We start from the raw sequence: 26872 nt of genomic DNA, 5'->3' as shown, positions 1-26872 counted from the left end.
TAATTACATAAAATGCTTTTACACATCTAAAAGGCAGAAACAACGACCCTCGTTAATATTACGCAAAATGCAGTAGCGTACAAAGAGTTGTAGACAGGTCACGTGATCAAAACAAACCCCCCAGACGTCATTCAGGTGATCAGCTGTTTTTCAGGTTATTCGAAAGTATTGATGGAGGATGCATAATTCTTGAGGATATACTTGGTGAGTGTGGACAGGCTCACGTTTTACAAATTTATGGAGATATCTGTTGGGAGAATAGTATATCTGTACCTTATTGAACGCTAAGGAGCCCGTTGTTGGTGGGTAGCCTGGCGAGGTTAGGTTGGGTCGCCTTCTCGTAGATTAGGGTTATCAGGTGACAGGTTAGTCTTAAGGTAATTCATTATTCCTGCAGTATTTTGGGTATTTTTTTGGTAATAATATGGGTAGAACGTAGGTCTGACCTTGAGAATTAATATAGCCTAGGCTATAGGGTAAGCTGTAGGTGGGTATTATTTTATAAACTGCCAATACGCAAGATGAAATTGTAACCTACATTTTTTAATAGAGCTCTTCATTCGCGTTATTTTGAACCCCATAAACATTATGCATAAATGATAAATAAAAATTAATCATATTACGACTTACGAGGTAAGAAAATACCGGGTCCCAACCCCCCCTCCATACAATAAAATTGTGACCAGTAAACACCCCTAGGTTACGTTAGGTTGGTATTTTTAGGTTCTTGTCCTACCAAGTCAGGGGAGAGACAGTGATATTAGTAAGAAAATTGAAATGCAGAAAGTTAGCCCTACCTAACATGGAACCGTGTCGTAATTGTCAAAAGGGACACTCCCGATCTTTCTCTTAACATTGTTAATCTTCCACTTCTTATAATGAAAATCTCTATTCACAGTATCATCTTTCCAGCCGCAGCCTTGGCTTAGTAATGAGCTAACTTCTGTGGGAAAAATTTAGCTCTCAAAGTTATAGGGCCTGTGGATAAAATTACATTTCTTTAGGAACATGGAATACCTTCCTACAGAGGTCATCAGTAACCATGACCTTGTTGCCTACTGTATAGTATTTGAAAGTGAAACCATTTCTCTAGTGCCGAGATGTTGCAGCTAGTATTATTATCTGACTTTCTGAAGTTTGAAATAGATTTTTCACCAAAGGCTTATTCTTTTGTTTAGTGTTTTTGTAGACTGCTACTAGAAGTGTCTTCAAATCCTTATTCATAGCCTACCATATATACTGACAATTCAGATGACCCATAAGGGAGAAACACCATTATCAGCTGAGAAATGTAAGAATCTCCTCCCTTCAAATATAATGGAACTCCCTAAGGGCAGCAATAAAGGACCCTCAAGAGAGGAGGGTGCAATAATCCTGGTTGTTTACCAAAAAGTTTTTTTTTTATATCCCCAACAGACCTTCAGTTGGAGTGAATTGTTTTAATGAGTGCAAGAGAACATACCTTTACTAGCCCATGCCCAACTCATATATATGAGTATTACCAGTGCAAATGTAGTTGAATTTACATTCAGGTTTGATCCTTCGCTTCAGATGGTGAATATAGCTATTACAAAATACATTCTTGTTTGTATGAGAAAAGTTATTCGGTGATTTTTGGAGTGATTCTAATCTTCAAGTAGATTCCTTTTCTTTTGGCAGAAAAATGTCATGTATTCTAGACCAAGTAGCGTCCATCAGCAACACATCTGAACTGGCACAATGGCTGTGTCCGCATCTCGCACTGAATGTTTCCCAGTCACCATCATCTTCTGGTTCTGGATTGATGGAAAATGCAGGTGCAGTATCTTTGGAGTAGAGCTGTGAAATTTTGAATGTGAATAATTCACGATTTGTAGTTCTAAGTAAATTTACTTTGGGTCATGTAAGCTGCATTGTAATTCTTTCTGATAATTTTATTCAAATTCAGTAATGTAGATACATTTATTTGCTGATCAGGCCTAACACGTTTAAAAGCCCAGAACTTTGTAAAAGTGACTAAAACCATGCTTTCAGTGGGATCTAACAGACAAAGTGGCATGCTTTGTTTTTTCAGGGCTGCAACTGAACTGCTGTAACGCTGAAATCTGTTTTTCAGCGAATATGCAGTTTACAAAAATCTATTGTATGAGGATGCAGCTTTTTACTAATTTTTTAAAATTCTCAAGTACAGTATTTCACTATTGTAATGATAGAGACAAGACAGTTTAGTAAAAAATGTTTGCAAACAGTAACTAGACATGACAAAATAATAAATGTAAGAGTTAGGACTTGCAGGAAGATGTTTATGCAAGCTGCATTTCGTATGTTCTGCCTATCTATGCACAGATTTAACCTCACTTACCATTCCAGGTAATGTATCCCCTTATGCACCATAAAAGGAAAACAATAACCATATCACTTTGTACTGTCCTCTACGCACAGATTGGAATGATGCCTGGGGTGACTGGGATGACGCGGGGAAAGGAGACACCCTTACCGCTGGTGGGGATGATGTTAGCATGAAGTCTTCATCACCTCAACCAGAAACATCATGGCTCTCAGAATCTGTTGTAGCAGCATCTCCAACTTCTGAACTTATGGCAGTTGGATACAAGAATCGTCTGGTTATCTTAACGTGTAAGCTACAATTTCATGTGTTATTTCAAATACCCTGGTGTAGGAAAAATCCAGTCTGGTTAACCCTACCCAGGCAGTTTACGTGTGCCTAATTCCGTGGTCAGCAGCTTCTTGGATACACAAAAGGGGAGGAACCTCACTTGCTCATGTCGTGCTGTGAGTCCAGGAAGCTGCTGACCACAGGATTAGGCCACATGTGAGAACGGTATTGTTCTGCTTATATAATTATACTCTTAGGTTTGATTTTTTACTGAATGTGTAATTATAACAGATTGAAGTAAATGTGTTATGGCTCTCATTGTATTCATCCTGTTGCTTTATTTTTTCAGGTCGTTGGGAGGGTATGAGTGATGAAGACAGTAAGATGCGATTAGTATATACTTGGCGTGGCACAGTAGGTTTTACTCCAAGGTATGTCTGATTAACATACCAAACAGCACAGTGCTTTATTATAGGATATCAATGTGTATTTTCATGTATACTTTTATCCAGTTTTTTACTTGTTTATGATTTTACAGAATTCACTGGAAAGCCTTCTCTTACTAATCAGGGTCTTTAAGAATATTTAAGGATAAACTTTTGCCATTGAACAACTACAAGAAAATATATTTAGGGTTAGTGTATAAAATAATTGTATTGTCAAAGGATCTTATGCATGCTTACATCCTTCAATACAATAACCATTCATTGAACATTAATATATCCCGGGGGGGTGGAGGCACTTCCAAATTGCAGCAACTGGAATAGGGCTCGGTGACTCAAAATCCTAGCCAATACAAACGTCAACTGACCTGAAATTTTAAGCACATAGAATCCAAATTAATGTATTCCTTAATCTTGTAGAGTATACAAGAAGTGGGTCTCTGTTACAAAACACCCAAAAGTAAAAAATTATTAAGGGAAATATTTCATGCATGAAAGTTGTCACATAAGGCTGTCCTACCCAAACTGTTATTCACTCGTTTCTCTCGCAAGCACTTCATAGGTTTTCTGGGTGCAGTGATCCTTATCCATTTGCAATGCATTGGAAGTTACAGGTTGAAATTCGACTCTTTAGAATTAAGGTTAATTATGAAGCAATCCTGTGGACGGGTCCTACATAGCCAAGTTACTCCTTGAACTTGTTTAATTATATGTAACCTCTGAAAAGAATTAGGGAGATAAAACATGGTGATAGTGAAAGATTGTTTTTCTACAGTGCTGTGATGTCTTTACAGTGCAGGTCATTCTTTTCAGCGATGAGATAAGTGCGATATTGTGTCTCCCGTTACTGTCTCAAAAACAAAGCAGTGCAGGAGGACCAGATTGGACGTGTATCATTGTGGGTTTTACATCGGGTCATGTTGCCATGTATACTGAAGTGAGTAGGCTTGTGTATATGCTTCTAATCAATCATTTTTTTTAATCTTTAGCGTTTTGTGATGAAATAAATTAATTTGTTTTGGCTCTAAAAAAAAAAACGTCACTTTATGAATGCCTTTAGGTTTATCAATTCCCTTTCCACACACATTCAGAAGAAGAAGAATCCAGCTCTCTTTGCACGTCTTGGCTCCCAAGTCCTTTCATTGGCGGATAATAAAAATATGTCTGTTGTTCTTAACAGACCTTTTGCCTTGGCTCCCCAGAACTTGATTAGTTCCCAGTTTTCATTAATTGGTCTTTTGCTGTTTTAGCTTATGCTATCCTTCATTTTTGTGTCTTGGTGATGGTTTTACATTAATGACTGTACAGTGGTGCCTCTTCTTAACAGACCTTAACCTGTCAGGTTTCCTTGTTTAGTGTATTTGACCAAGTCCGATAAAAATTAAAATATTTTGTACTCGACGGAGTAATCAGCTAAGTACCCTAGAGTCATCGGATGGTGGGATGAACATGTCAGAGCAGATGACCTTTCAAGTTGTCAGACAGTAAAAACAAATATACACAAATGGCTCTTTCATCTTTGAACTTGTGAGTGTGGGTCCTTTGTTTCCCAGACAAGTGACCCATCAAGCACTACTGCATGTATGCTTGAGTCGTTCATTCGGCTTCTGTCGTTTCCCCTCATAAAGAACCTGTGCTCTTCATCAACATACTCTTTTGTATTTTTGTGTCTGCATGTAAAGTATGTGATGTTAAGTTTTTCTTAAGTTTTAAAAGTTCTAACTGCGGCATTCATTATAGTTTCGTAGATGCTCCACTACTTACGAACGAGTTATGTTCCCAGTGGCTGTTCGTATCTTGAATTGCTCGTAAGTCCATCTTGATATACTGTACGCAGATTCAATATGTACAGTACTATTTATGTTTTTCATACTAAAACACAATACAGTACTAATACTGTACTGTATTTTATAGAGTATTTTATTAATACAAATGATATATAAAACCTAAATACATTAAGCAAATTATGATGACAATACAGTAAAGTACAGTTTTAATTTACGATCAAAGTTGTACGTATCTCTGAAAGTTTGTAAGTTGAAAGTTCGTAAGGAGAGGAACATTGTGTAAAAAGCATTGTGCTTTACATGGGGAAGCGTCACTCTTTGTTCATCCTGCTGTCATGTGCTCAGAAATTCAGAGACTGTGTGGTTAAATAAAGTGTAATTGCTTATACCTATTATTTCCTTTTTATCAGTCAGCTGACTGCTTAAACATCCTGCCAAGCAGATGCAAGGAGAGAGTGAAGGTGGCTGTGAGTGAGAGAGCACGCTGCCTTTATGGGAGTTGTGTTACTCACAAGTTATTATTTATAATGATTCTGTTTCATCTTTGGTATTATCTGACATGCCGAGACTGGGAATGAAAGCTTTTATAAACCAGTGGGTTTTAAATGTGAAACAACTGTTTATAATACTTGATTTTCTCATGACTTAGTTGTACAGTTATTACTACGTTTGCATGTCAAGTCCGTAGAAATAAGTCATTTTACGTGCCAGATAACGAATAGACATTTTTTTATTGAAATCCCCTTTTTGTGTTACATAATATTTTATCTGCTTCCCAGAATGGTTTGATCCTTCTCTCTCAGCTCTTTGAAGACGGCTCCGTCATCAGTTTAAAATGTCGCACTCTGCCCAGCGGCAGCGCTGCTACTCTTGTACAGGATATGAGTGAGGAACTTATAATTCTCTACCCTCGTTCTATCACCACGATCGATGGATTTTCACTCTTCCAAACCCTACGAGGCTGTAGAAACCAGGTAGCCAAAGGTATTCCTCTCCATTTTTCCATGTTTAATGTATGCAGTGATTGGTTATGGGTAATGCGTTGCGTGTTCCGTATTTGGTCTGTTCAGGATTGATTGCACAAAGCCTTTTTATTTGTCATATATTTATATTGTTTTGAACCTAGCATTGTAAATAAGTTAAGAAACAATTTAGGTTGGCAAAAGAACATGATATAACAGTAGGGTATTTACAGAGGAACTGTCAAAGCTGCTTCTTGAAAAATGAGAGGGTTCAAGGTTCATGAGTATAGAAACTGTGGGAAGTACTGAAGCCCTTGTAGGTACAATATATTGAGAGAAACTCATTGAATCTGGAAGATTTTAACACTACATAGCATGCTTTGGAAATAGAAGCAGTGAACGTAGTACAGTATACTGTTGCATGAAAGAAGTATGAGCACAGCATTTTAATTTCCCCAAAGCAGTATGTGAACTAAAGCATGCAGGAAAGAGAGAAAATGGCCACCTTACTCTAGACCGATGGAGAAAGCAAAAGTTCACCTTAGCTAAATGCATAAAGTTGTACTTATAAAAAAAAAAGTGAAAAAAAGAAAGGTTTGTGCCTTAAAGAAAATAAGCAAAAGCAGCAACATTTATGTCAGTGCAATGTCTGAAGTTATTGTGATTACTTAAGACACTGGAGTTGAACTTTGTATGTATTGAAAGGAAGGTATATGAGAGAAGTTGACAGGTAGTGTTCGTAGCATGTTAAATTTCAACAATGTGATTGTTTTATGAATTATTTGTGTAAATATACAGATATCTGAAAGCTTTTAAATTAGCTTGTTGACTTAAGTTGGTAATTACAAAGTAAAATTAGAGATTTATGAAAGAGGAGGAACTTATGAAAATCCTGTATGACTGGTTACTGATGTTGTAATACTGCCACCTTAGAATCGTTTAAACATTGTGAAATTCTGAAATTTAATTCAGAAATTCTTTCCAGCTGCTGCCAGTGGGGGTGAGAATGTCAGTGTCCCTCCCTTAGGCTACAAGAAGTGGGGACTGGTTGACCAAGTGGTGGTAGCCGACTGTGTTGCACCAGGTGTTACCCCGCCCCTCGTGTACGACCACATGTCCCACACCTCGCTTTCTAAAGGGTGTAACCATACCTTCACGCCAGGTAACATTTAGCGTGAATCTCTTGTTCCGTGAGAAATGTTCTGATTTGTTCAAATAGGGGGAATCATTTCATGCCTTCATACCTATCTACGAATGCCATATATATATATATATATATATATATATATATATATATATATATATATATATATATATATATATATATATATATATATATATGCTATTATTGCTAGTCTTAATGGATCATGTACAGGAATCCCTGTTTACCAGCGGCATCGGTTAACAGGGATCCGGTTTTATGGCGCTTGTCTAGTGACACTACTAACTGGATTTTCGGCACCGGTAAGCAGTTAGGTCTTTATCAGTGGCAGTCCACATTGCTTATTAGACTCAGGCCTTTATTCATTTTCACTTTATTACTGTAGCACTTTATTGTATATATTTTTCTCGTATGGAGATCAGTGAGACAGGCAGCATCATGCTCTTTTTTAGTTCAGCTCTAAGAAAACAAGAAAACGTGGATGATGACAAAAATAGCAAGATGTACTCCAAAGAAAATAACTCCATCTCTTAAAGGGTGGAAGATTGTAAGACTAATACTTGGAACTAGTTAGGTAGAACTTGTGTCATTCTCTCATGTTCTCTGTCTCCCACCTAAGTTGTTCTTTTGCATCTGAGAAGTAATAGTTCGTACTTCTTATGAACTCATTAGAAGTTTTTTGAGAATTCTTTTCTTTTGTGGCTGCAAACTGGTGCTTTAGAATTAATAAAGCCTTTCTAGTAGGTTGGATAAAACCACCTTGAAAGTTTAAGTGGAAATCAAGCACGAACTTCCCCGAGTAGAGGTATGCCAACAATGGAATACTAGTCTACAACTGCTAAATGAGGTTGTTTGTAATTCAGAGCCTGGTCTGATCCATTAAGGTTAGCAAGAGAAATATTTGTAAAAAGAGTGATTCCATGTTAGAAACAAAAATAACCTTGAAAATATTTCTGTTTCCTGTTGTGTACAGTATAACAAATCTGTAGTTAATTAATTCAAGTATGCTGCATTAAATTATGTCTATTGCTTTGTTTGCGATGACAGGTGTTCCTGCAACGTCCTTGCTGGTTACCGTTGGCCGTGTGCCTTTTGTTGGGTTTCTGTCTGCTCATGAGGGTACTGCACCTCCCTTTGTTGCTGATGTTGCATTGCATTATGCAAATAAGTTGAAAGACGCCTTAGTGTCGGCAGCAAGGTATGTACTGTATGTTTTCGAATAAAAGCAGTATTGTATTACAACAGTATGGTAGGAAACATCACCAAATCACTAGGTTTTTACACCTGATGATAGGTTTTCTTAGATGAGAGTTTGTGTGTGTGTGTGTTGGGGGGGCAGCTTAATCTTTTAAGCATCCTTACTTATTATGCAATTGTTATAAATGGGTATTCTCTATAATGCATTATGAATTTCTAGATCTCAATGCATGAATTGTGGGCATTTGAGAATGGTGCGTACAGAATTTTTATACATGTTAAATTCCTCTCAGTTATTATTATCATTATCATTAGTAATAGTAATAGTACGTTATTGAAAATTATATATATTTTTACCAGCCCCATGAGAGTTGATGTTAAATTAGTGGTTAAATTATTTATTTTTAATCATTTAACCTTGAGTTAACATTAACTCAGGGCTCTCAAAGCCCCGTCAGTAGGAATTGCATTACACAGTGTAATATAGTAAAATATTCATGCATTTATAAAATTTGTGAAGTATAAATACTGAGATTGTATCTTGTGAAGCGTCATTTAAATTTAAAAAAATAATTACAGTACCGCAATGGCATGTGCACTGATAATTTCATCTTTTCCAGTGGATGGCTTTTTGGAAAAGGCAAAAGTAAAGACCCTGAAAAATCAAATCATAAGCCAAAAATCGAGCCAGCTACTCCTTTACCCTGCAAGTAAGATGTTCTTTTTTGTTATAATTTATGTTTTAGTTTTCTGTAAAAGAAAACTATTGTGTTGGCTTTGTCTGTCCGCCTGCACTTTTTCTGTCCGCCCTCAGATCTTAAAAACTACTGAGGGTAGAGGGCTGCAAATTGGTATGGTGATCATCCACCCTCCCATCATCAGACATAAATTGCAGCCCTCTAGCCTCAGTAGTTTTTAATTTAAGGTTAAAGTTAGCCATTATTGTGCTTCTGGCAACGATATAGGGCAGGCCACCACCGGGCTGTGGTTAAAGTTTCGTGGGCCACGGCTCATACAGCATCGTACCGAGACCACCGAAAGAGATATCTATTTTCAGTGGCCTTGAATATATGCTGTAGCGGCTGCACAGAAAACTCGATTGTGCCAAAGAAACTTTGGTGGATTTTTTACTTGTTTATATGACAAACAAATCTGTTTCTTTACAAATGACTAGTTGCCAATTTAGGCAACACAAAGTCGTAGATGAGTAATTAATGCAAAGTGAATCAAGTGGTAGGTAGGACCTTCTATGGTGTTGGAAACTTCCTCCTTACCGGGAATTAAGCTTTGACATTTGTCTTCTCAAATTAAACAAAATTTTCAGCTTTGCATTAATTGCTGACCATTCTGTTCTGTAGTAAGAAGTGTGATCAGTACCCTTTGCTGTCAGCCTTGCATTAATTGCTGACCATTCTGTTCTGTAGTAAGAAGTGTGATCAGTACCCTTTGCTGTCATGACAGCATTATAGGATTGTCCAGCCTTTACAGTTTTTAAGGGATAGAAGGTCTTGATATATTTAACAAGTGTTAGAACTAGTGACTAGTGACCCATTTATTACTTCGTTCAGGTCGTCAGTACCCGATAAGAGACGCACTGGGTTGTCTGTAAGTTTGGCCGCTGGTCGAAGACTAGCTGCAGTAACAGACGACTTCGGACGCGTAACTCTCATCGATGTGAACAGAGGCATCTGCCTTCGTATGTGGAAGGGTAAGTACTTCCAACCTTTCATTAAGGTCATCAGATATTTTAAGGTTTGCTAACACTGGAGGCTGAGGGGTTATGTACCATGAGTAATAAGTGGAAGGTTTAAGCGCTTTATGCATAACAAAGGGGTGGAAAATATTCAGGACATGGTGATAGATATTAGTCACAGTATATTAGATGTCAGAAATTCCTTTGTAGGGATTTCATGGTGTTAGCGTAAGCATTTTAAACCTGATCTAGATACTGGCTAACCGGATGGGCTAGATTGCTTTGTTTTAAGAAATAGATTCTTACATTTTTTCCCCAATTAATGTGAATAACTAAAAGTGACTTGCTATAAGTGGTTAAGACCAAGATAGACACACAGTATATGATGGTCTCAATCCAGCCATTTTGATTCTTTAATGAGTGGATTCACGTAGTGATTTAAGTCATGGTATGTTCTCTGTTGTCTATAATTAACAACTATTACAGAGAACTTGGTGGCTGTAGACAAAACTATTTAATATAATTTTTTCTTTTCTTGCACGACCAAAGGCTATCGGGATGCTGACTGCGGATGGCTGGATGTGGAGAGCGAATGGGGAGGATCGAAAAGGCGTGTATCATTCCTGCTTATCTATGCACCACGGAGAGGCTTATTAGAAGTCTGGACTCCCCAGCAAGGACCCAGAGTAGCTGCTTTTAATGTGCCAAAGTATTCTAGGTACGTACATCAAGAGTAGTGTGTAGTTTTGTTGATTCATAGGCTAACAAATAATGAAACTGAAAATACTGTTAAATGGCCTATTGAAATATTATGGCTCTTATTCCAGTACATACTAATGGCATTATTTTATTATTCCCCTTACTAATGAGATTATTTTATGGCATTCCCTAGGCTTATATACACCCCACATACACTCCTTGGTGTAAACAGTGTGCGAGGTGTACGTTGTAAAGTTTTTCCTGTGATTTTTGTTACTCAGGACGGGACCATTAGTGAGATTTCTATTCCGTTCCATCTAGCTTTAGGGTGAGTGTTTCTTGATATTGTGTTTGGTTAATGTATTTGCTGGCATATAAGATGTACTGTCATTTTGCTAATTTTCACGCTTGTAACAAACCAATGCAGATTTCCTCCTTAGACATAACTTGTCCCGTTTGTTTTGATTTTTTATATGAGGCTTTTTTTTTTTACTAATCTTTTGAGATTAATGTTGTTATAGGAGACCATACTAGTCTGCGTTTATGTTTGAGGGTGGGATTTTTTAATCGTCACTGAAACCAGTTGTTCTTAGCTTATATGTTTAAAGTTGTACCTTGTTCTTTATCCAGTAAGATGCATCATGAATTTCCTTGTCTTCATATTTGGAAAAAAGCATATTTTATATGTCATCAAATACTTTATTTTCTAAGAGTATTATGTATTTTATATGCCATCAAATACTTTATTTTCTAAGAGTATTATGTCGAGTACGAGTTTCGTTTTCAAATATATCAAACTAAATTATATTTTCGTGAGGAATCTTTAAAATGTAGGGTGAGAGTATCAATAAATCTAAAAGTTTAAAACTCTCGAGGATTACTCTTGAGATATTTGTCAGGATTCTGCAAGTTCATCTGCTAATATGTTCATCTTCCGTTTGTGCAGTGGTAAAACTAGTAAACGTGCCAGAGATCTTCACCTTGTAAAGACTCTCAAGTCTCAGCTGAAGAATGGAAATGAAGAGGAAGTTATGGCCACCGTGGCTGAAATAAAGACACTGGGCGTTCGGAAACAAGCTATAATGACGTTTGTCATGTCTCAGCACCTAACTACCACGTTGCTACAGGCTGTTTTGGAATACTTTCTACCGCTTTACAGTTTAGCCGAAGAGGAGGGTAAGTAAAGGACTGTTATGTTAATTTCTACAGGAATTTAGTTTGCTTGTGGTGATCCTACCAAAGATTCCAAGGTTGGAGGTCACCATTGAGCGACTATCTAATATAATTTATGTAACTTGTTTGTTGTTGCTTTTCTCATATTGGCCTGACCATTATTCTGTTTTGCCATTCTGTTATTTCCTTCGTCTCATATCAAGTTTGACCATTTGTTGTCTATTCAGCAAGGACATCAGTGTGATTTTGATTGCTTGCTAAACATAAGAGGGCTGAAGCAGAGCTGTCTGCTTCCCTACCCATAGATTTATATTTTGACTTAACTGAGATCCATTTAGTGATCATACTGGTGAACACCAATTTTGTTTTCCAGGATTGGTAAGGTCTGGGGATTTTGCACAGATGTATGAAACTAATTGACGTTGCTCAAAAAATAACATTTTATTCTCAAGAAATTAAATAGTACTGTTAAATAACTTGTGTATCCAAATTCATTGATTTGTTTTGAACATTTATTCATAATTTTTCAGGTAGTTCTGGAGATGCCATTCCAACGCAAGACCACGAGAGCCGTCTTCTCGGCCAGCAACTTTTGCGGCTAAGACAGCTGCTCTCACTCTACTCGGTTCTATGTGAACTTCATAGTGTCAGAGAGGCGTCTCCTGATCCAGATGACGAAACAATAGTTTTGGTAATTGCCCTTTACTATCCAAAATCTTTCTTGTATGTAAAAGAATATTTTTCTTGGAATTAAGAAGTAATGAGTGCTCTTTATTAAAGGCTGCAAGATTAAAAGTACTTCATACTACTGTATCAGCAGTGAATGTGGAAAGCAGTAGCTATTGTTTATCACAGTACAGCATTAAGGATTTCCATGCATAGAGAATATGTGCCTTTCTTTGTTCATATGGCTTTTAAGACTGGTGGTCTATGATTTGTAAAAAAATTCTCATTTTTTATTTCAAAATTTTCTCCTTTCAGGAACTTGCCAGATTATTGGTACTGACTCCAGAGGAGACCAAGACAGTGCTCTTAACATTTCAGCATCCTGACTTGAACAAACCTTCTGGCACAAAAAAGGTCAGTTGATGTATGGGTTCAGTAAGCCATACATTTCTTTTAGGTATTTAGTAAAGCTAAAATAGTTATTATTTCTGTATTTCTGTGGTTGATGGTACCATTTACCTGGTAAACCTAATCCAGACCCAGGAAGAAACCTTTACATAAGTATTTTGAATGTTAGCAAACAGACTTGAAAGTGATATTCACTTAAGTTTCTTTTGATGAAGGGAGTGGTAGCCCACGAAAGATAAAGATATTTGTAACTTTGTAATTTACTTCAAAATTCTGAACACGAATTATCATTTTAGGTTAAACATTTATCAGAACATGCTTGTTCTTTTTATGCCAACAGTAATACAGTAATGATATTGTTAGAATATTTCATTAGGTAAAGTTGTACTTTTAAGATAACAGGATGACATTTAGCATATAGGGAGAAACTTATTAACGGTGTAAATCGGAAGGCATCGACACCCATCAGCGTGACACATAGCTGTAGACAATTCATGTAGAAGAGGAGAACGAATATTAAAATATATTTCTTTACATTATTTGAGCAATAATGGAATTATTCATGACTAAATTGTGTTTTACAGGTAAAATTTTCAGATGTCCATCCAAACATCAGTATTGGGTCATTTCTTCGCTGTTGGGATGTGTCTGTTGGTGCATTAGTGAAGGATACAAGTACAGCAATTCTTCCTGTTAATTTGAAAGAAGATATAAATTATGAGAAGAAATTAAAACTGGGTAATTATTATCATTATTACTTTGGTTTGAATTCTCTTTGAGAAACTGTATTCTGGCCGACTCGTTAATATACTTGTTTTACTGAACTGAGCGATGCTAAATGGGTAGACCAAGATGGCTACTCGATACAACTCTTTTGGAACAGCTTGACTCGTTACTACTAAGATGTAATATCCAAAACTGAATCTCTTATGTGAATTGTTTTATGCATACTTATTGTTTAGAAGCTGAAAGATCTTTAACAAAGGCAGGATGTTTCGAGAGGAACGTTTCAGCGTTTTCAGAGAATGCGTAACGGTTATTTGCAATCATTCTGATTTCAGGCGAGTTTCTCTACGGATGGGCCTGGCATCGGGAAAGTGTTAAAGCCTTTGGCGCTGCCATCCAGTCTAGTGGTGCTAATCCTGAGTTATTACTACATGTTGCCTTAGTCCACTGGACACTTTGCCCTCATCCTGACACGGTTGCCACTCTCCACTTTGGAACAATATTGCATTCTCTCTCAAGGATGGCAGGTAAGAATTTGGAATTTTGTTGTGGTAATGTTCAAGTAATACATGACAGTCATGAACTTCACTGTTTGGTGTGTTGAAGTTTCATTCAAATAACTGGGAATGTTAGCAGGTTAGTGAGTGACGTATTTCAGTACATTTTCACCTCTGTGTTTGATAACATTTGCGTCTTAAATTGATCCCATTTTTCTGGTTTACGTCGGTTGTCGATGTTGTAGGGATAGGCTAAGATTCTCTTGTGCCAGCAAAAATCATTCATTTATTAGTTATAACTTTTGTGTTTGTCAAACTCATCCTGCAATTTCAGTGGTTGACCACTTTCATTGTATTGTATTTTAACTTATTTAGTTGTCAGATGAAAGGTGACTCTAATATGCACTTTTTTCATTTGTTTGTTATGATGACTTTTTCTCAGCTTAAAAAGGCAGATCTTGATGGCTTTCTTTTCAACCAGTCAGAGGAGTGTAATTTTTTAAGATTCTACAAGCTTTTTGTAGCTTCCTATGAGTTAGAAACAACAATACTTTTATATTAATCAAATGTAATTGGTCATCCACATATAGGATTTCAGCCTTGAAAATTTATACATTAGTTATCAAAGTAAAAAAAAAGTCGTTTTGTCACTGGTAATAAACTTGAGTGTCAAGGTAGTGTTAATTCATTGTTGAAAAGTCATTGCTTAAATTTGCACTGAATTATTCCAGACTATTCAGCAGTATTTTTGTGATGCAGTCTACAAACTGACGTTTCACAAGAAAGTCCATTTGAGAATTTATCCAACTTAACGGAATGCTATTTTGCGCTGATGAACAGGATACCTATTCATCTACATGTGAACATCGTCATGTCTTCATTGTTCTGTATATATACTGTTCATGACCACCGCTGCTGCACTTGGGCTATAAAATGTCTTGTAAATAACAAAGTAGGATGATGCATGTGTTGCACTAAAATAACCTTATCACCTTGATTTTTGCAGGTGAGAAAGTTCTCTGTGATATCAGCTGTCAGAGTCCCTGGTGGAGCGCAGTGCGTGATAAACTCTTAGCTTCGACACAGCCATTCCATGCCTACATAGCCGCTCTCTTATGTAGGGGTGTCCACGCCAGGCTGGAAATTTATTTCCAGCAGGCTGCTGAACAAGAAATGAAGCTTAGAAGCAAAGTGGACCCTGATACTGACAGCAGTCAGAAAGAACCGGAGGCAGAGAACGATCAGCAACCCAAAGAACATTACTCTTCTCTCAACGACTGGGAAGGGCTCTCCATGGAAATGGTGGAATGGAATCTAGTCATAAATCAACTCGAATCCCTTTTACCGTTGCATCTTCTTCTGTCGCACTTCCCTCCAAATGGACCTGACAGGCAGCCAAAGCTAGAGGTCTCGGTGAAAGCTTTATTAGAAAAGGGAAGAGGTAATGTCCAACCTTAGTCGTTTTACAAATCTGTCACCATTTACTATTTCTGGATATCTTACTGTTATATTGGTTTGGAAATGGATGACCAACACTGAATCCTACCTGCAATAACTGTTTAACTGCCTTTTATTTTCAGGATTTGTTGGAGAACTGATAGCTAACTGGTTCATCGGCTCAGGCCTTCCTTTAGACACAGTAGAGCGTTTGCTTAGAAAGCAAGACAAGTTAAGAGAGAGAAAGTCTGTTGAAGATAAGGAATCAGAAGATGCTCCCAGTCAAGAAGAAAAAGATGTATCTGATAAGGCTGAAAAGGTTGAACCCACAGAAGATGATGACAACATGGAGATCATGAGTGAGTACAAAAGTTTCCTGTCTTCGGGAACAAAGTTATTAAAATTGTACTTTTAAGAATTTTATTTTATTATTATTATGTTCTGGTCTAATTTCAGTTGCTGGTTTAGCAACAGCCTTACTAAATATGTTGTCAAGTCCTTAAAAAAATATATATATATTTACAGGGCTCCTCGTGAGGGTCGGTGAGAAGTTTCCTCACTCTGTGGCTGCTGACACTGTCCTTACCAACATGGCGTGGGAACTTGCCGCTGCTTGGCACAAAACAGCAGATGACACCAATCTCATATCACGATCGGTGGCTCACATAGCGAGAATAAAGAACTCTCACATAAGACATGGTAAGATCAGGTTTCGAAATATGTAATTTGAACTTCTTTAGCTTAAGGTTGTATAGTTACTTTTATATAGTTTAACAAGCCACTTAATTAAAAGGACTTCACTCTCGTATGGCTAGTCATTAAGACTGTAAAGTGTAAAGGTACCTCTAGTTGTATAAAGGTAAAAACTTTGTTTAGTCAGTCCTTTTTATGCAAGTATTTGTGTGTCAGACCAAGCTTTGAATTCTAAATGACCTTGTAAATAATGTTAGTTAGTGGACTGCCCCTTGGAAGTTGATCTCTTACCTGAGATCATTTCGGTGAATACTGTAATAGTTAGGTTGCATTGACAATCGTTATTGACAGATTTTAGCATATACTATTCAGACTTTGTTTTGAATCACTGGAATTAGGATTGATGAAACAGTCTTTAACGAAGATATGCTACAATCGTGAAGACTTATCCTTATTTTCAGGGGTTGCTCTTATGATATGGGAAACCTGGGTATGCCAGTGTATACAGTCAGCTTCAAGTCTCATGGATAAAGTTGGTCGGCTGCCAAAGGATCGTATGTGTCGGAGAGATTTGGGGATTGGAGAGCACAGCATGTCGTCGCTTTTCCAGATTGTTTTGTTGCTCCTAGAGCAGGTTATGGAGGTCAGTGTTTTCATATTTCTTTTCTTCTTAATAACAATTATCGATGAAGTTTTTCAGTGCATGATGTAAAGCACCTATAAAAACTGTAAATCCAATGAAAGACCATTTAGGCAATACTGTAAAACGCTTTAACGGCGCCGCTAACCAGATCGGCACCGATAAACCACTTACCGGCGCCGAAAACTGCTTACTAACACTGAAAATCTGGTTAACGTGCTGATGGCTGAATTTTGGAGTATTATAGGAAATTAGTTACTGTATTGACATTTTTAGACTGTTTAATACCCAGATGAACACATCCTAAAGTACCTTAACTTAAATACATTCAAATACAATCCAGGTGCCATAAGAGATTGCAGAACATTCACTTTAAAGCATATATTTTATTCCAAAATGCAAAGGATTTTATGCAAACTTTAATATAATTTACTTTAGTTCCAACACAGGTTCTACAGTACGTTTTCTTGTGATTAACCACTTTCAAACACCCTTTCATTACAGGCCAATGTTGTATGTGAGGTGGAGAAGCCACTCGTGATGTCGCCCGACAGATTTTGGCTCGGCATGGAGGGATCGCCTTCTCTGGTCGAACTAACAGTCATGCAGAAAATGTCGTGCTACGATTTGGTGTATCAACATTACCAGTTGGTCATGGTCCTGTTCCTCGTTACTCATCATAACCTTAAATCCGTCAGGCCTTTGTCGTACGTCGATGGAAAGGTGAGTTGTAAATGTAGGAGCACGATGATATATGGCATTTTCATCTCATGTCTTTCGTGTGCTTTAATTCTACTACGACCTTCCACTCTTCTTTAGCCTCCTGTCGTATAGTTCTTACCCAAATAGGTTTGCCCCATAGGGGGTTCGTGCTGTCAGGGCACCTCATGCGCGGTGCACTGTATGCATTATTTTAAATGTTCTTTGCAGTGTCCCTTCGGCCCCTGGTTGCAACTCCTTTCATTCCTTTTGCTGTACCTCCATTCATGTTCTCTTTCTTCCTTCTTAATGTCCACCCTCTCTTAACAATTGTTTCATGGTGCAACTGCGAGGTTTTCCTCTTGTTACACCTTCCAGACCTTTCTACTGTCAATTTCCGTTTCAGCACTGATTGACCTCATAGGTCCCTTCGCTTGGCCTTTGGCCTAAACTCCATATTCCATTCCGTTCCAAATAGGTTTGGGTCCTCCAACTTTTCTGGTGCCCAGAGTAACTCGGCTGACATTCACTACTGTTTATTGATGGAAATCTTGATAATTTCATGATAATTGAGTGTCAAAGCATGTATGATGTTTAATGGGTGTATGTGGTGAATTCATTAAGAGTTTTAGATCCTGTGTTTCATGTGTCTTTACATATGTCTCTCAGTGAAGATTTAGTAACATTTTTATAAAAAAAAAAAAGAGGGGACTGTCAGATAAACCAGTGGTGGGTCTCTTAGTTCAATTTATATAATAAGAATATTGTTTAAATTGTTCAGGGCAGCTTTCCTCAACATTTTGAAAGTTATGTAGGTTTTCTTATATGACAGTTATCATTTATTTGATAAGAAAAGTTTCGAAACCATGAATAGAAAGTTTCTATAAAGTCTTAAGCACAGTTTTTAAACTTGATGTCTACTAAAGCTTATTTCCGTTAGTCAAAGATGATAGACCTTATGTTTAACTAGATTTGTAACGAGCATGTGATGGCTGACTCGTGTACCTATGTAATGATTGCTTTTGTGTCTGTGCAATGGAAATTATTCTTGAAATTCATTTGTTATGTTTTTGTATTCTTTAAATAAAAAGACAGTGTAAGATTTATCTAAGAAAACATTGTTTACCCATTGAATTACCCTCCTTCTTCCTCCGCATCTTTTCCCACTTCTATGTGGAATCGATTTTTCCAACAGCTTTCCTCCACCTGGCTCGGTCCAACACATCATCCTCTGACAAGTGTTTGTCTCTCAGATCTTCTCTAACTACTTCCATCCACTTTCGCTTCGGTCTTCCTCTTTTTCTCCCTTTGAATTACTCTCTTCTTTTTAAATTCTGCTGTTGTTTAAAGATAAAAGTGTTTACTGATTTATACAGAAGAAAATTTTATACCCTCTGTCAGTAGTTTTATATGGTAACGCTCCAGCTTCCAAGTTTCAAACGAAAAGTTAAAATGTCTTTTGTTGGAATTTTCATTAAGACAAATTTACAATCCTTGCTCAACACGTAAAGGCATGAGAAAATCTTACTCTTGCGTATGTTTCTAGGGCCGCAGTGTTTTATTCAAGCCTCTCACGACAAGCTGGACAATAGGAGGGTACACCGAAGGGCCCGTTGCCAAAGCTCGATTAGCACTGTTGTGCCGGGTAATAACGGCGGCCGTGTCCTCTTTGCCAGACGATGGAAACCAGAAACAGGTAACTTACTTGTGAATTTACTTGTATTTCGCAGGTCTTTGTGGCTTGTATCATATTTGGCTAGAAAGGGAACATTTGAGTGTTACAAGATATGAATGATTTTATTTTAGAGCTTGAGTGAATGGTTATGGTAGACAAGTGAGGGCCAAAAATGCTGTTTAACTAGATTGCTTTTAATTCTCTCAGTTGCCAATGCCCTAATGTGCTTTAATGCTTTGAACTGTATCCAATAAATAAAGTTTAGCATAAGTTAAGTAAGGCAGTCCCGGTTATTAGTGGGGGGTTCTCTTCCGATGGCGTGACGATAAGCGAAAATCACCGAGAACGGAGAACCAGCGATTTTTGGAGCTTATCGGCACCGATAAGCCCCAAAAATCGCCAAATTTTGGTTATTGGCACCTCTGTTAGGTATGTATTAGCACCAATAACCGATTATTGACGCCAATAAGCAGAAATCAGCGCCAATAAGCAGAAATTGGCGCTGAAAATCGCTGATTTTCGTCACTAGACAAGCACCAAAAAACCTGATCGCCGATAACCAGGGACTGCCTAAGTACTGTACTACAGTGTTTAAAGCAGAAGCCAATGGGACAGAGAGTGACCATGTAATCAGGCACTGATAGAAAATAAAGAACAGCTGAAGAGAAAAGGTGCCTGAACCTAGAAGAACCCATGGACTTGCCTCTGAAAAGAGTGAAGGCTGCAGTAATCAGGGAAGCAGAAGTAGGCAACAAACTTTGGTATGTGTATCGCTAACATTGACAGTAAATAAACAATATACTGAACCTAAACAATAATTATTAATCAGGTGCACAGTAGGAGAGTGGCCAAACTATAGTTACCTCTAGAAGATATCTGAATAATTTCATAGTCCAAGGAGATGACTGCCAAGGTACATGTGCATATGGAAAAGCTTGTAAATTGCAGGTGTTGTCAAGAGTACTCGTATTGATGGTGGCAGCAGTATTTATGAACCTTAATGTTAAATTCAGTTAACTTCTTTTGCATAACTTTTTTGTAAGTGCACAAAGAGAGTCTTGTACGATGGTGTCATTTTGCGTTATAAGTACCCAGGAAGTAATTTTTTGTTATCACAACTTGTTTCTAAATTGGCTATTTGGTATACTGTTGCCAGTAAATTCATATTTATCCTCCATATATTTTTCATCCATTTTGCAACTACATTAAGATATCTTATAAATATTTTACCACACAGTAATTCAAAGCTATTAATTTTTCAGGATAATCCCACAACTGTACACCAGGTCTTAGACCTTGGAAGGGCGTGGGGAGTATCGTTAGACGTATTACACCGACATTATATTTGTGAACTGTATACATCTGCACAGGATACAATGGCAGAGGAGGTAAGTATCTTAAGAAAATTTTATTGTGGCAGGTCTTTTTCCATACAACAAAATTCTTTTTCCACTGATGTGTATATGCCCAAGAGGTTTGGTAGAGTGACTGCCCCATTTCCTAGTAGGAACCAGCACTGGTGAGTGTTTTGGGATGACATCTCCCACTTAGTGCCTCTCACAGTACCTATGAAACCAATTATTTTAGGGTATTTTGAGTACATGACTTCCTATCTAGATCATTTACTTGAAGAAATTGTGTTTAGAAAAAAAATGTTCTCATTTCCCCATTGAAATAATGTAGCTTTTCATTCAGACACTCAGATAAGAGACTTTACATGGCATCTTGTAATTGCGGTTAAATGTTGCAGGCATTGCCTCTAGTAAATGATGGTCCACTCCTGGGGTCTCAGCTGGTCATGGTAGCTGGACAGAGACTTCATTACCTATTGGTAACATCAGAACGAACTGCCCACCACATGGCCCTCACCTCTCCTACGATTACTGAATGGGTGAAATCCTGTGTAAGTCTGATTCATGTTTCTTACTTGCTTTAGTGTTAACGCGTAAGTTTTGAAGGGAAATCTTCTCAGAGTAACTAATTCATTGGAGGGTAAGAGTTTAGAATGAATGCACACGAGGTAGGCAGTTAGTACTATCAACTTACAGTAAAAAGAAATATTGATAATAGCAATTACTGTTTATTATTTTTAAAACCTTTTTTGTGAAAGTCATAATCTTTGCATCACATATCTTAAAATTCATTTGCTTTAAACTTGATATGGGAAATGACAGAATTTAGAATATTTTTCTGCCATTGCGTGATATGCTCATTATAATATATACTCTAAGTTTATCCTTGAGATTCTACATTGTAAGGTACTCATGGATGGAGTACAATTTTTTATTATGCCTTATAATGATGACATGTGCACCATTGCCCAACCTTGGACTTTAGGCTTTGTCCAACTCAAGCTCACCTCAGCATCCCTCTATTCATGGTCCTTCAACCAGGTTGTAAAATTCCTGTCTGAAATCTCTCCACTCAAGCAAAATCTGCATTTTAAGATTTACCGTATCCTTGATTGTTGTAGATACAGCTGATCTTATACAGGCTGGTTTTAGAGTCACACATGAAGTTTAATCGCTTGTGGTCATTTCTACAAAAAGCACGTAAAATGCATGAGCAGTGCAATCACAAAGCAAGGAACAAGAGACACTGAAGTGTTCTGTTACAATGATTATGGTCAAAGTTTCAAGAAGACTTCCTTAATTAGCCTATATCTAGTTCCAATGTCTGTTAGGAAGACAAACAGTTTCTGTTTTGTTTCCAGACTGTAAAATATTCATCTCTGATAAAATTGGCTCTCCAAACACTGCCATCCATTTTTTATTTTGTTTTTTCCATCAGGAACATTAATAGTCTTCCTCTGGTATTCATAAAATTTAAAAATGTTTAAAAATATTTTGCCCGTTGAAGTGAGTTTCAGTGAATGAAATTGGCAAAACGTGGCAACACTGAAAATGTACTCCATGTTTCATGACATTCTGGACAGAGTATAGCAAACTGGATAGAAGCTAACTTTTTGCCAAATACTGACTGGCCTGTCGTTAGCTAACTAGCTAATACTTTCCAGCATCAAAATGGTTAAACCATACCAGTATGTACAAGGAACTTGGTAATGTGAACCCAACAGTATACTTGGAATATGAAACACTAGAAGCTTTTCTCTCACAGAAAAGACAGCCAGTACTTGGCAAACTGCTATTCACCCCTGGATGAAAACTATCCAGTCATTAGATTAGAAACCATAGAGAAACTCCTCATTCCCTTGTCAAAACACAAGAAATTACCTGGACATGTCTGAGAGACTTCAAAACAGCAGTAACAACTGTTGAAGACACATGCCTAATGACGGTTGTGCCTGCATGGAACTAATTTTGGCTGCTCAAGACTGGAATCCTCCCACACATGGACTAGCTGATGCACTACTTTTATCTTTCTTGTAAGAAGGATGGAATCACCTGGGATGACTTAGTGGCACACGAACAGCTAATTATTTATAACAGGTTGGCGATGAAACAAATTATTAATGAGTATTTCTTTGCTTCTTATATTTGTATTTATTTTAGGAATGAGTTCTGAGGTTTTGAAAGTAAACAAATCTGTTTCCAGGAAAGCGGAAGTCTGCGTTGCCCAGATGTCCCCTTGGACCGAACGTTGCAGCTGCTTACCCGTGCTCTTAATTTGTTACCAGATTCCAGTCAAGAGTATAAAATGGCGTCAGCATTGTACGACACAGTGTCTGCTTTCCTGAAAGATAAAAGTAACTCTTAGATGTAACTATGCAGATGGTTGGTTTGTTATTAGATACAGCCGGGAGTTTCAGTATCACCGCTGTGTCCTACTGTAATGTCTTTCATATTTATTTGTTGGCCATCATTCCTGCATTTCTCTCCCTTTTTTTGTTACTGAACGGAAATTATGGGTAAGGTTTGGTGGTGTTTTTATATGCTGTTTTAAAACTTAAGTAATGTGTATATTTGGAGTGAATGGAGTCTTGCATGAAGTTTTTTAATACAGTACTTGCAGACTGTTCTTATAAGTCCTCTTTTCATTGTTTTCGAAGTTCCATTTCCAATCAAACTGTTAATATTAGGAAGACTATTTAGATATAAGCTCTGTGGTGCCAGAGTCAGTGCACATAAGGATGTTGCAACTGTAAATAAAGAAAATCTAGGCGGTTTTTATAGGAAAACACGACGTTTACCATGTAAGATAGTAGCAGCCAGACCTAGGACATTTTGAAGTAATTTCATTTTGAGATATCCAAGAGAAAAAGACTAGGGTTCTGTATTTTAGGAAATCCAAGGAAATTTTCAAGATGTAGTACTCAGGTTCTCTGTGACAGAGTAAGTCTTAGAAAGTTTGCAGTGTTCTGTACGATAAGCATTGAAAATCTTCTTACGACTTGGTTGTGTAACGAAGATCTTCAGAAATCTTTAGCATTTTCTTGTTTGGGGAAACTGTTACGAAACCTATTTTACTCTTTTTACGAAGTCCTATATTTTCCTTCGGAAATTTTTCAAATTCATATGCAGCAGTTCTGTTGTGAGGTTAACGAAATTAATTAATAAAAATCCATACATGTAATCGTACTGCATCATCATGAAGATTCTATCCACCTATTTGTCTGGTTCCTGGTGTTGGTTCCTTTGTTTAATGTTAGAAAAAATAATCACGACCATCGTCACCATTTTTCACCTTTCTTTTCATGACTACGTGAAATAAGGAAATTATTGCATAATTTCTCCTCCTAGTTTGTTTTTATTTCTGTGTTCTTTCTGCTTTTTATATATATTTTTTACCAACTTTATTATAATTAGATTTTTTGTACGTACTCGTATATGATGGCTTCAGTGCATCAAACTATTCCTGTTGTAGCTTTGACTAGGCACAGACTTGTCACTCCCAAGAACTAATATGTTGCCCTTCAGGTGTTCTTGAATTCAGAATGTCTCATTAATAGGTACCCAGCTGGGTTGCTTCATAATATTTTTTTGCTAATGTTCACTCCCTCAATTGTTTAAATAACATTTGCACATTTCCATACAAACACTGTTATTCCTAGGGGCTTTTTATGTTGATGGTGAAAGAATAATAGTGTCTATTTGCAGCCTGAAGATTCAGTTTGTTCGTTGACATGTAGTTAATCATCTAACACCTGCCATTTTCTTATCAGTGCTCTTAGTAATAGATTTGGATTGCACCAAGGCATGGTAGATACCTTGATGATTTACCGTGAAATTTAGAATAATGTTTCTGTTACTAATCCACAGGAAAACATCTTTTTAATTATATTTTTTTCCTGGCTTCAGAAAGTACAGGTAATATTGAGAAATAATTCCCTTTCAAAAGGCAGTAACCCCTCATTATCAAACCCCAAATTATCAGACTTCTTTACTTATCAGCTACATTTTATGACGGTTTTACGCTAGGCTACCCTGTTTAGACGCGATGTATTTTGCAGGTAAATCTTGTTAGACTGAATAAGTGAAGTATAGTTTAGTTTAGACTAAAAATCATGTGGAATTAGTGCTAACTTTGTGTGATACAGTACTTGGAATATTTTAATGTGTTGAGGGGATACAGTGATTTGGAAACTGGAAATCATGGAGTTTCAAGGTGCATCTGCCATATTAAGTATCGTATATATTTGTGTATCATGCATCATTTTTTAAACCTAATTTTTAGCTCAACTGCGAGGGGCTGTATCATGCGTGAAGTACAAAATCACCGCGTGTGTGTGTGAGAGACATATCCAAACTCCAGCACAAAAGGCTAGACTATAATCCGTGCTTGAAAATAATTATTAAAGGAGACTTTTAACATGCCATATACTATGGTATTCTGTATCATAACATATATTTTACTTACAAAGTAAAAATAACTATAAAAAAAAGGGATGAAAATGAACTTTAACAAAATACTGTGTGCATTTTATCGCTGACCTATGAACTGCGTGCATTTACAGCAAACATTGCTTGTTAGTGATCACTGAAAGTAGCAGTTTTTAAATAGATATTAATTTGCAATGTTTGTATTAGATGTTTTGAATACATTTATTTATCAACTCAGATCGCTAAATAGTTTTGTGCAAAACCTATTTCACAATGTCTTCTTCTGTAGAAATAGCTGCGAGATTCTGGCCATGTTTTTGGTAAGGGGTCATTGGAAAGTCAGCTGACATAAGATAAACATGGATAGAAACAGAGAATCCTCTTTAGCAGGTGACTGCCCATTTCAGGGTAATAAGTTCTCTTTATGCAAATATTTTTAAAGAAGTAACTTGCACCAACTTCATAAAGCTGAGCTTAGTTTAGTCTACCGAAAACGAAACTCACATAATACATGTAGTGTATGAAATGGTCTGTTGGTGACAACTTGAAGGAGTGCATGATATGCAAGTATATATAGTACGTTCAGTGTTTATTTTATGTTATAAAAGTAATTTGACATGATCACTGAGTTACACTTTCAGACTAACTGGGCTTGCCGGAAAGATATGTTCCTAGAGAGGATGATGAGAGCAATCTGAATTTGAATAAGGTATATGGACAGGTAGGAAGAAAACAAAAAGAAGAAGAAATCGACGCAAAAGAACAGAGAAACGGAACGTAAAGAAACCATAATGAAAAGACGAAATGCAAAAGATCAAACAGTGCCACTGATTCCAGAGATAACATTTCAAAGAACATTTAGTGCCATCATTCTTGGGCCTGGTCGTACAAAACTAAATTTTATAGCCCCACACACAAGGTCTGTATGCGAACAAACAAAGCCCCGCCCACTTTTCCCATGGTTTCTTGAAGTATACTGTAAACAGTATTCCCCTTTAGGGCACAGTACACGTTGATTCTTTGTAAGAATCCGAGGTAACTATCACTTATTTGAGAAATGCTTTGCAAACATATGAGTTTTTTTCTGATATTAGCCCCACTGTTAAGTTTCGACTTCAGAATTGTTACCTTTTCTCTAACAGTATTTATCATTACAAATTTACCATGGTTAGGTAAGCTAGCTACCGACATGCAAAATAGTTACATACAATAATTTGGTGTTGTTCTGTCATCCTATAAGGCAAGTCTGTTTTCTTCATATTATACGGTACTTTCTTCTTTGAATGATATCAGTTTCTTTAACTCATTTGTCTCATAAGTAAATGGAAAATCATTCGTCATGTTTAATGATGCTGCATGGGAATAGAGCGTTCACCATCTCCAGTTTTTAAAATACGGCAAAGATCATGCATTTTGAAGTATGGTGAATCCTGGTTACGGTAAAAATAGGGCGATCATTTTTTAACCATGACATCGTCATTTCATGTTTGCCATCTTTGCCTGATGCTGTTCATCCTTGGAAATTGTGATACTAGCACTGTTGAATCGAATAAAATTTTTTATGAAAAATAAGTTTTATTGTTTTTTTTTGCATTCAAACTTCCATTTGTGCAGAGCTTTTTTTTTTTCTTTTAACCCCGTTTCATAAATGGCAGTAATTAGATAAAACACTGTACATCAATTTTGCATGATACGTTGCTCATTATTTCTTAAATGAACTAATCCAAATAGCCATAACCAGTCCCTCAACATCTTTGTTTTAGTGTGTCCATGGTCTCTCTTGTACGCTGTCAGGTATCATAGTCCTTCATGTAACTTGCAATTTGTGAATGTGGATACCTGCAATTTCCTTCGTTCACCTTAACAAAAAATGCTACTCATTAAGGTTTCTGTGTCTGGCAGGCTTGGGTTGACCCAACAAAAGTAACATCTAATGGAC

General features: G+C 37.0%; 1 protein-coding gene across 2 annotated transcripts; it reads left to right on the top strand.

Moving 5' to 3' along the window:
* Window positions 1-85: 85 nt before the first annotated feature.
* On the top strand, window positions 86-26502 carry Rab3-GAP (Rab3 GTPase activating protein). 2 transcript variants are annotated; one of them, XM_067086059.1, is made up of 26 exons: window positions 86-204; window positions 1660-1796; window positions 2422-2616; window positions 2946-3027; window positions 3853-3976; window positions 5606-5810; window positions 6774-6950; window positions 7998-8148; window positions 8768-8857; window positions 9716-9855; window positions 10390-10558; window positions 10733-10867; window positions 11486-11715; window positions 12243-12403; window positions 12694-12792; window positions 13371-13524; window positions 13848-14039; window positions 15016-15450; window positions 15590-15805; window positions 15972-16145; window positions 16601-16782; window positions 17284-17502; window positions 19025-19174; window positions 20416-20541; window positions 20904-21056; window positions 22709-26502. In XM_067086059.1, the coding sequence occupies exons 2-26, from the start codon at window positions 1664-1666 to the stop codon at window positions 22868-22870; spliced, it is 4254 nt and encodes a 1417-aa protein (XP_066942160.1). In that variant the 5' UTR covers window positions 86-204; window positions 1660-1663; the 3' UTR covers window positions 22871-26502. The 2 variants fall into 2 exon arrangements, with proteins under 2 accessions (XP_066942160.1, XP_066942161.1); XM_067086060.1 differs by having other exon boundaries at window positions 101-204; window positions 1641-1796.
* The last annotated feature ends 370 nt before the right edge of the window (window positions 26503-26872 follow it).

Source organism: Macrobrachium rosenbergii, chromosome 42, assembly GCF_040412425.1.
Source record: "Macrobrachium rosenbergii isolate ZJJX-2024 chromosome 42, ASM4041242v1, whole genome shotgun sequence".
Classification (NCBI taxonomy): Eukaryota; Metazoa; Arthropoda; class Malacostraca; order Decapoda; family Palaemonidae; genus Macrobrachium; species Macrobrachium rosenbergii.
This window is presented reverse-complemented; position numbering and strand designations above follow the sequence as displayed.

What these genes read in the sequence shown, in the direction of transcription:
- Rab3-GAP (XM_067086059.1), top strand. Translation starts at nt 1,664, where the DNA reads ATGTCATGTATTCTAGACCAAGTAGCGTCCATCAGCAACACATCTGAA. An exon ending in CTGCCTTCGTATGTGGAAGG is followed by an intron (nt 9,856 to 10,389) that starts GTAAGTACTTCC and finishes GCACGACCAAAG; the next exon opens with GCTATCGGGATGCTGACTGC. An exon ending in GAACTCTCACATAAGACATG is followed by an intron (nt 16,146 to 16,600) that starts GTAAGATCAGGT and finishes CCTTATTTTCAG; the next exon opens with GGGTTGCTCTTATGATATGG.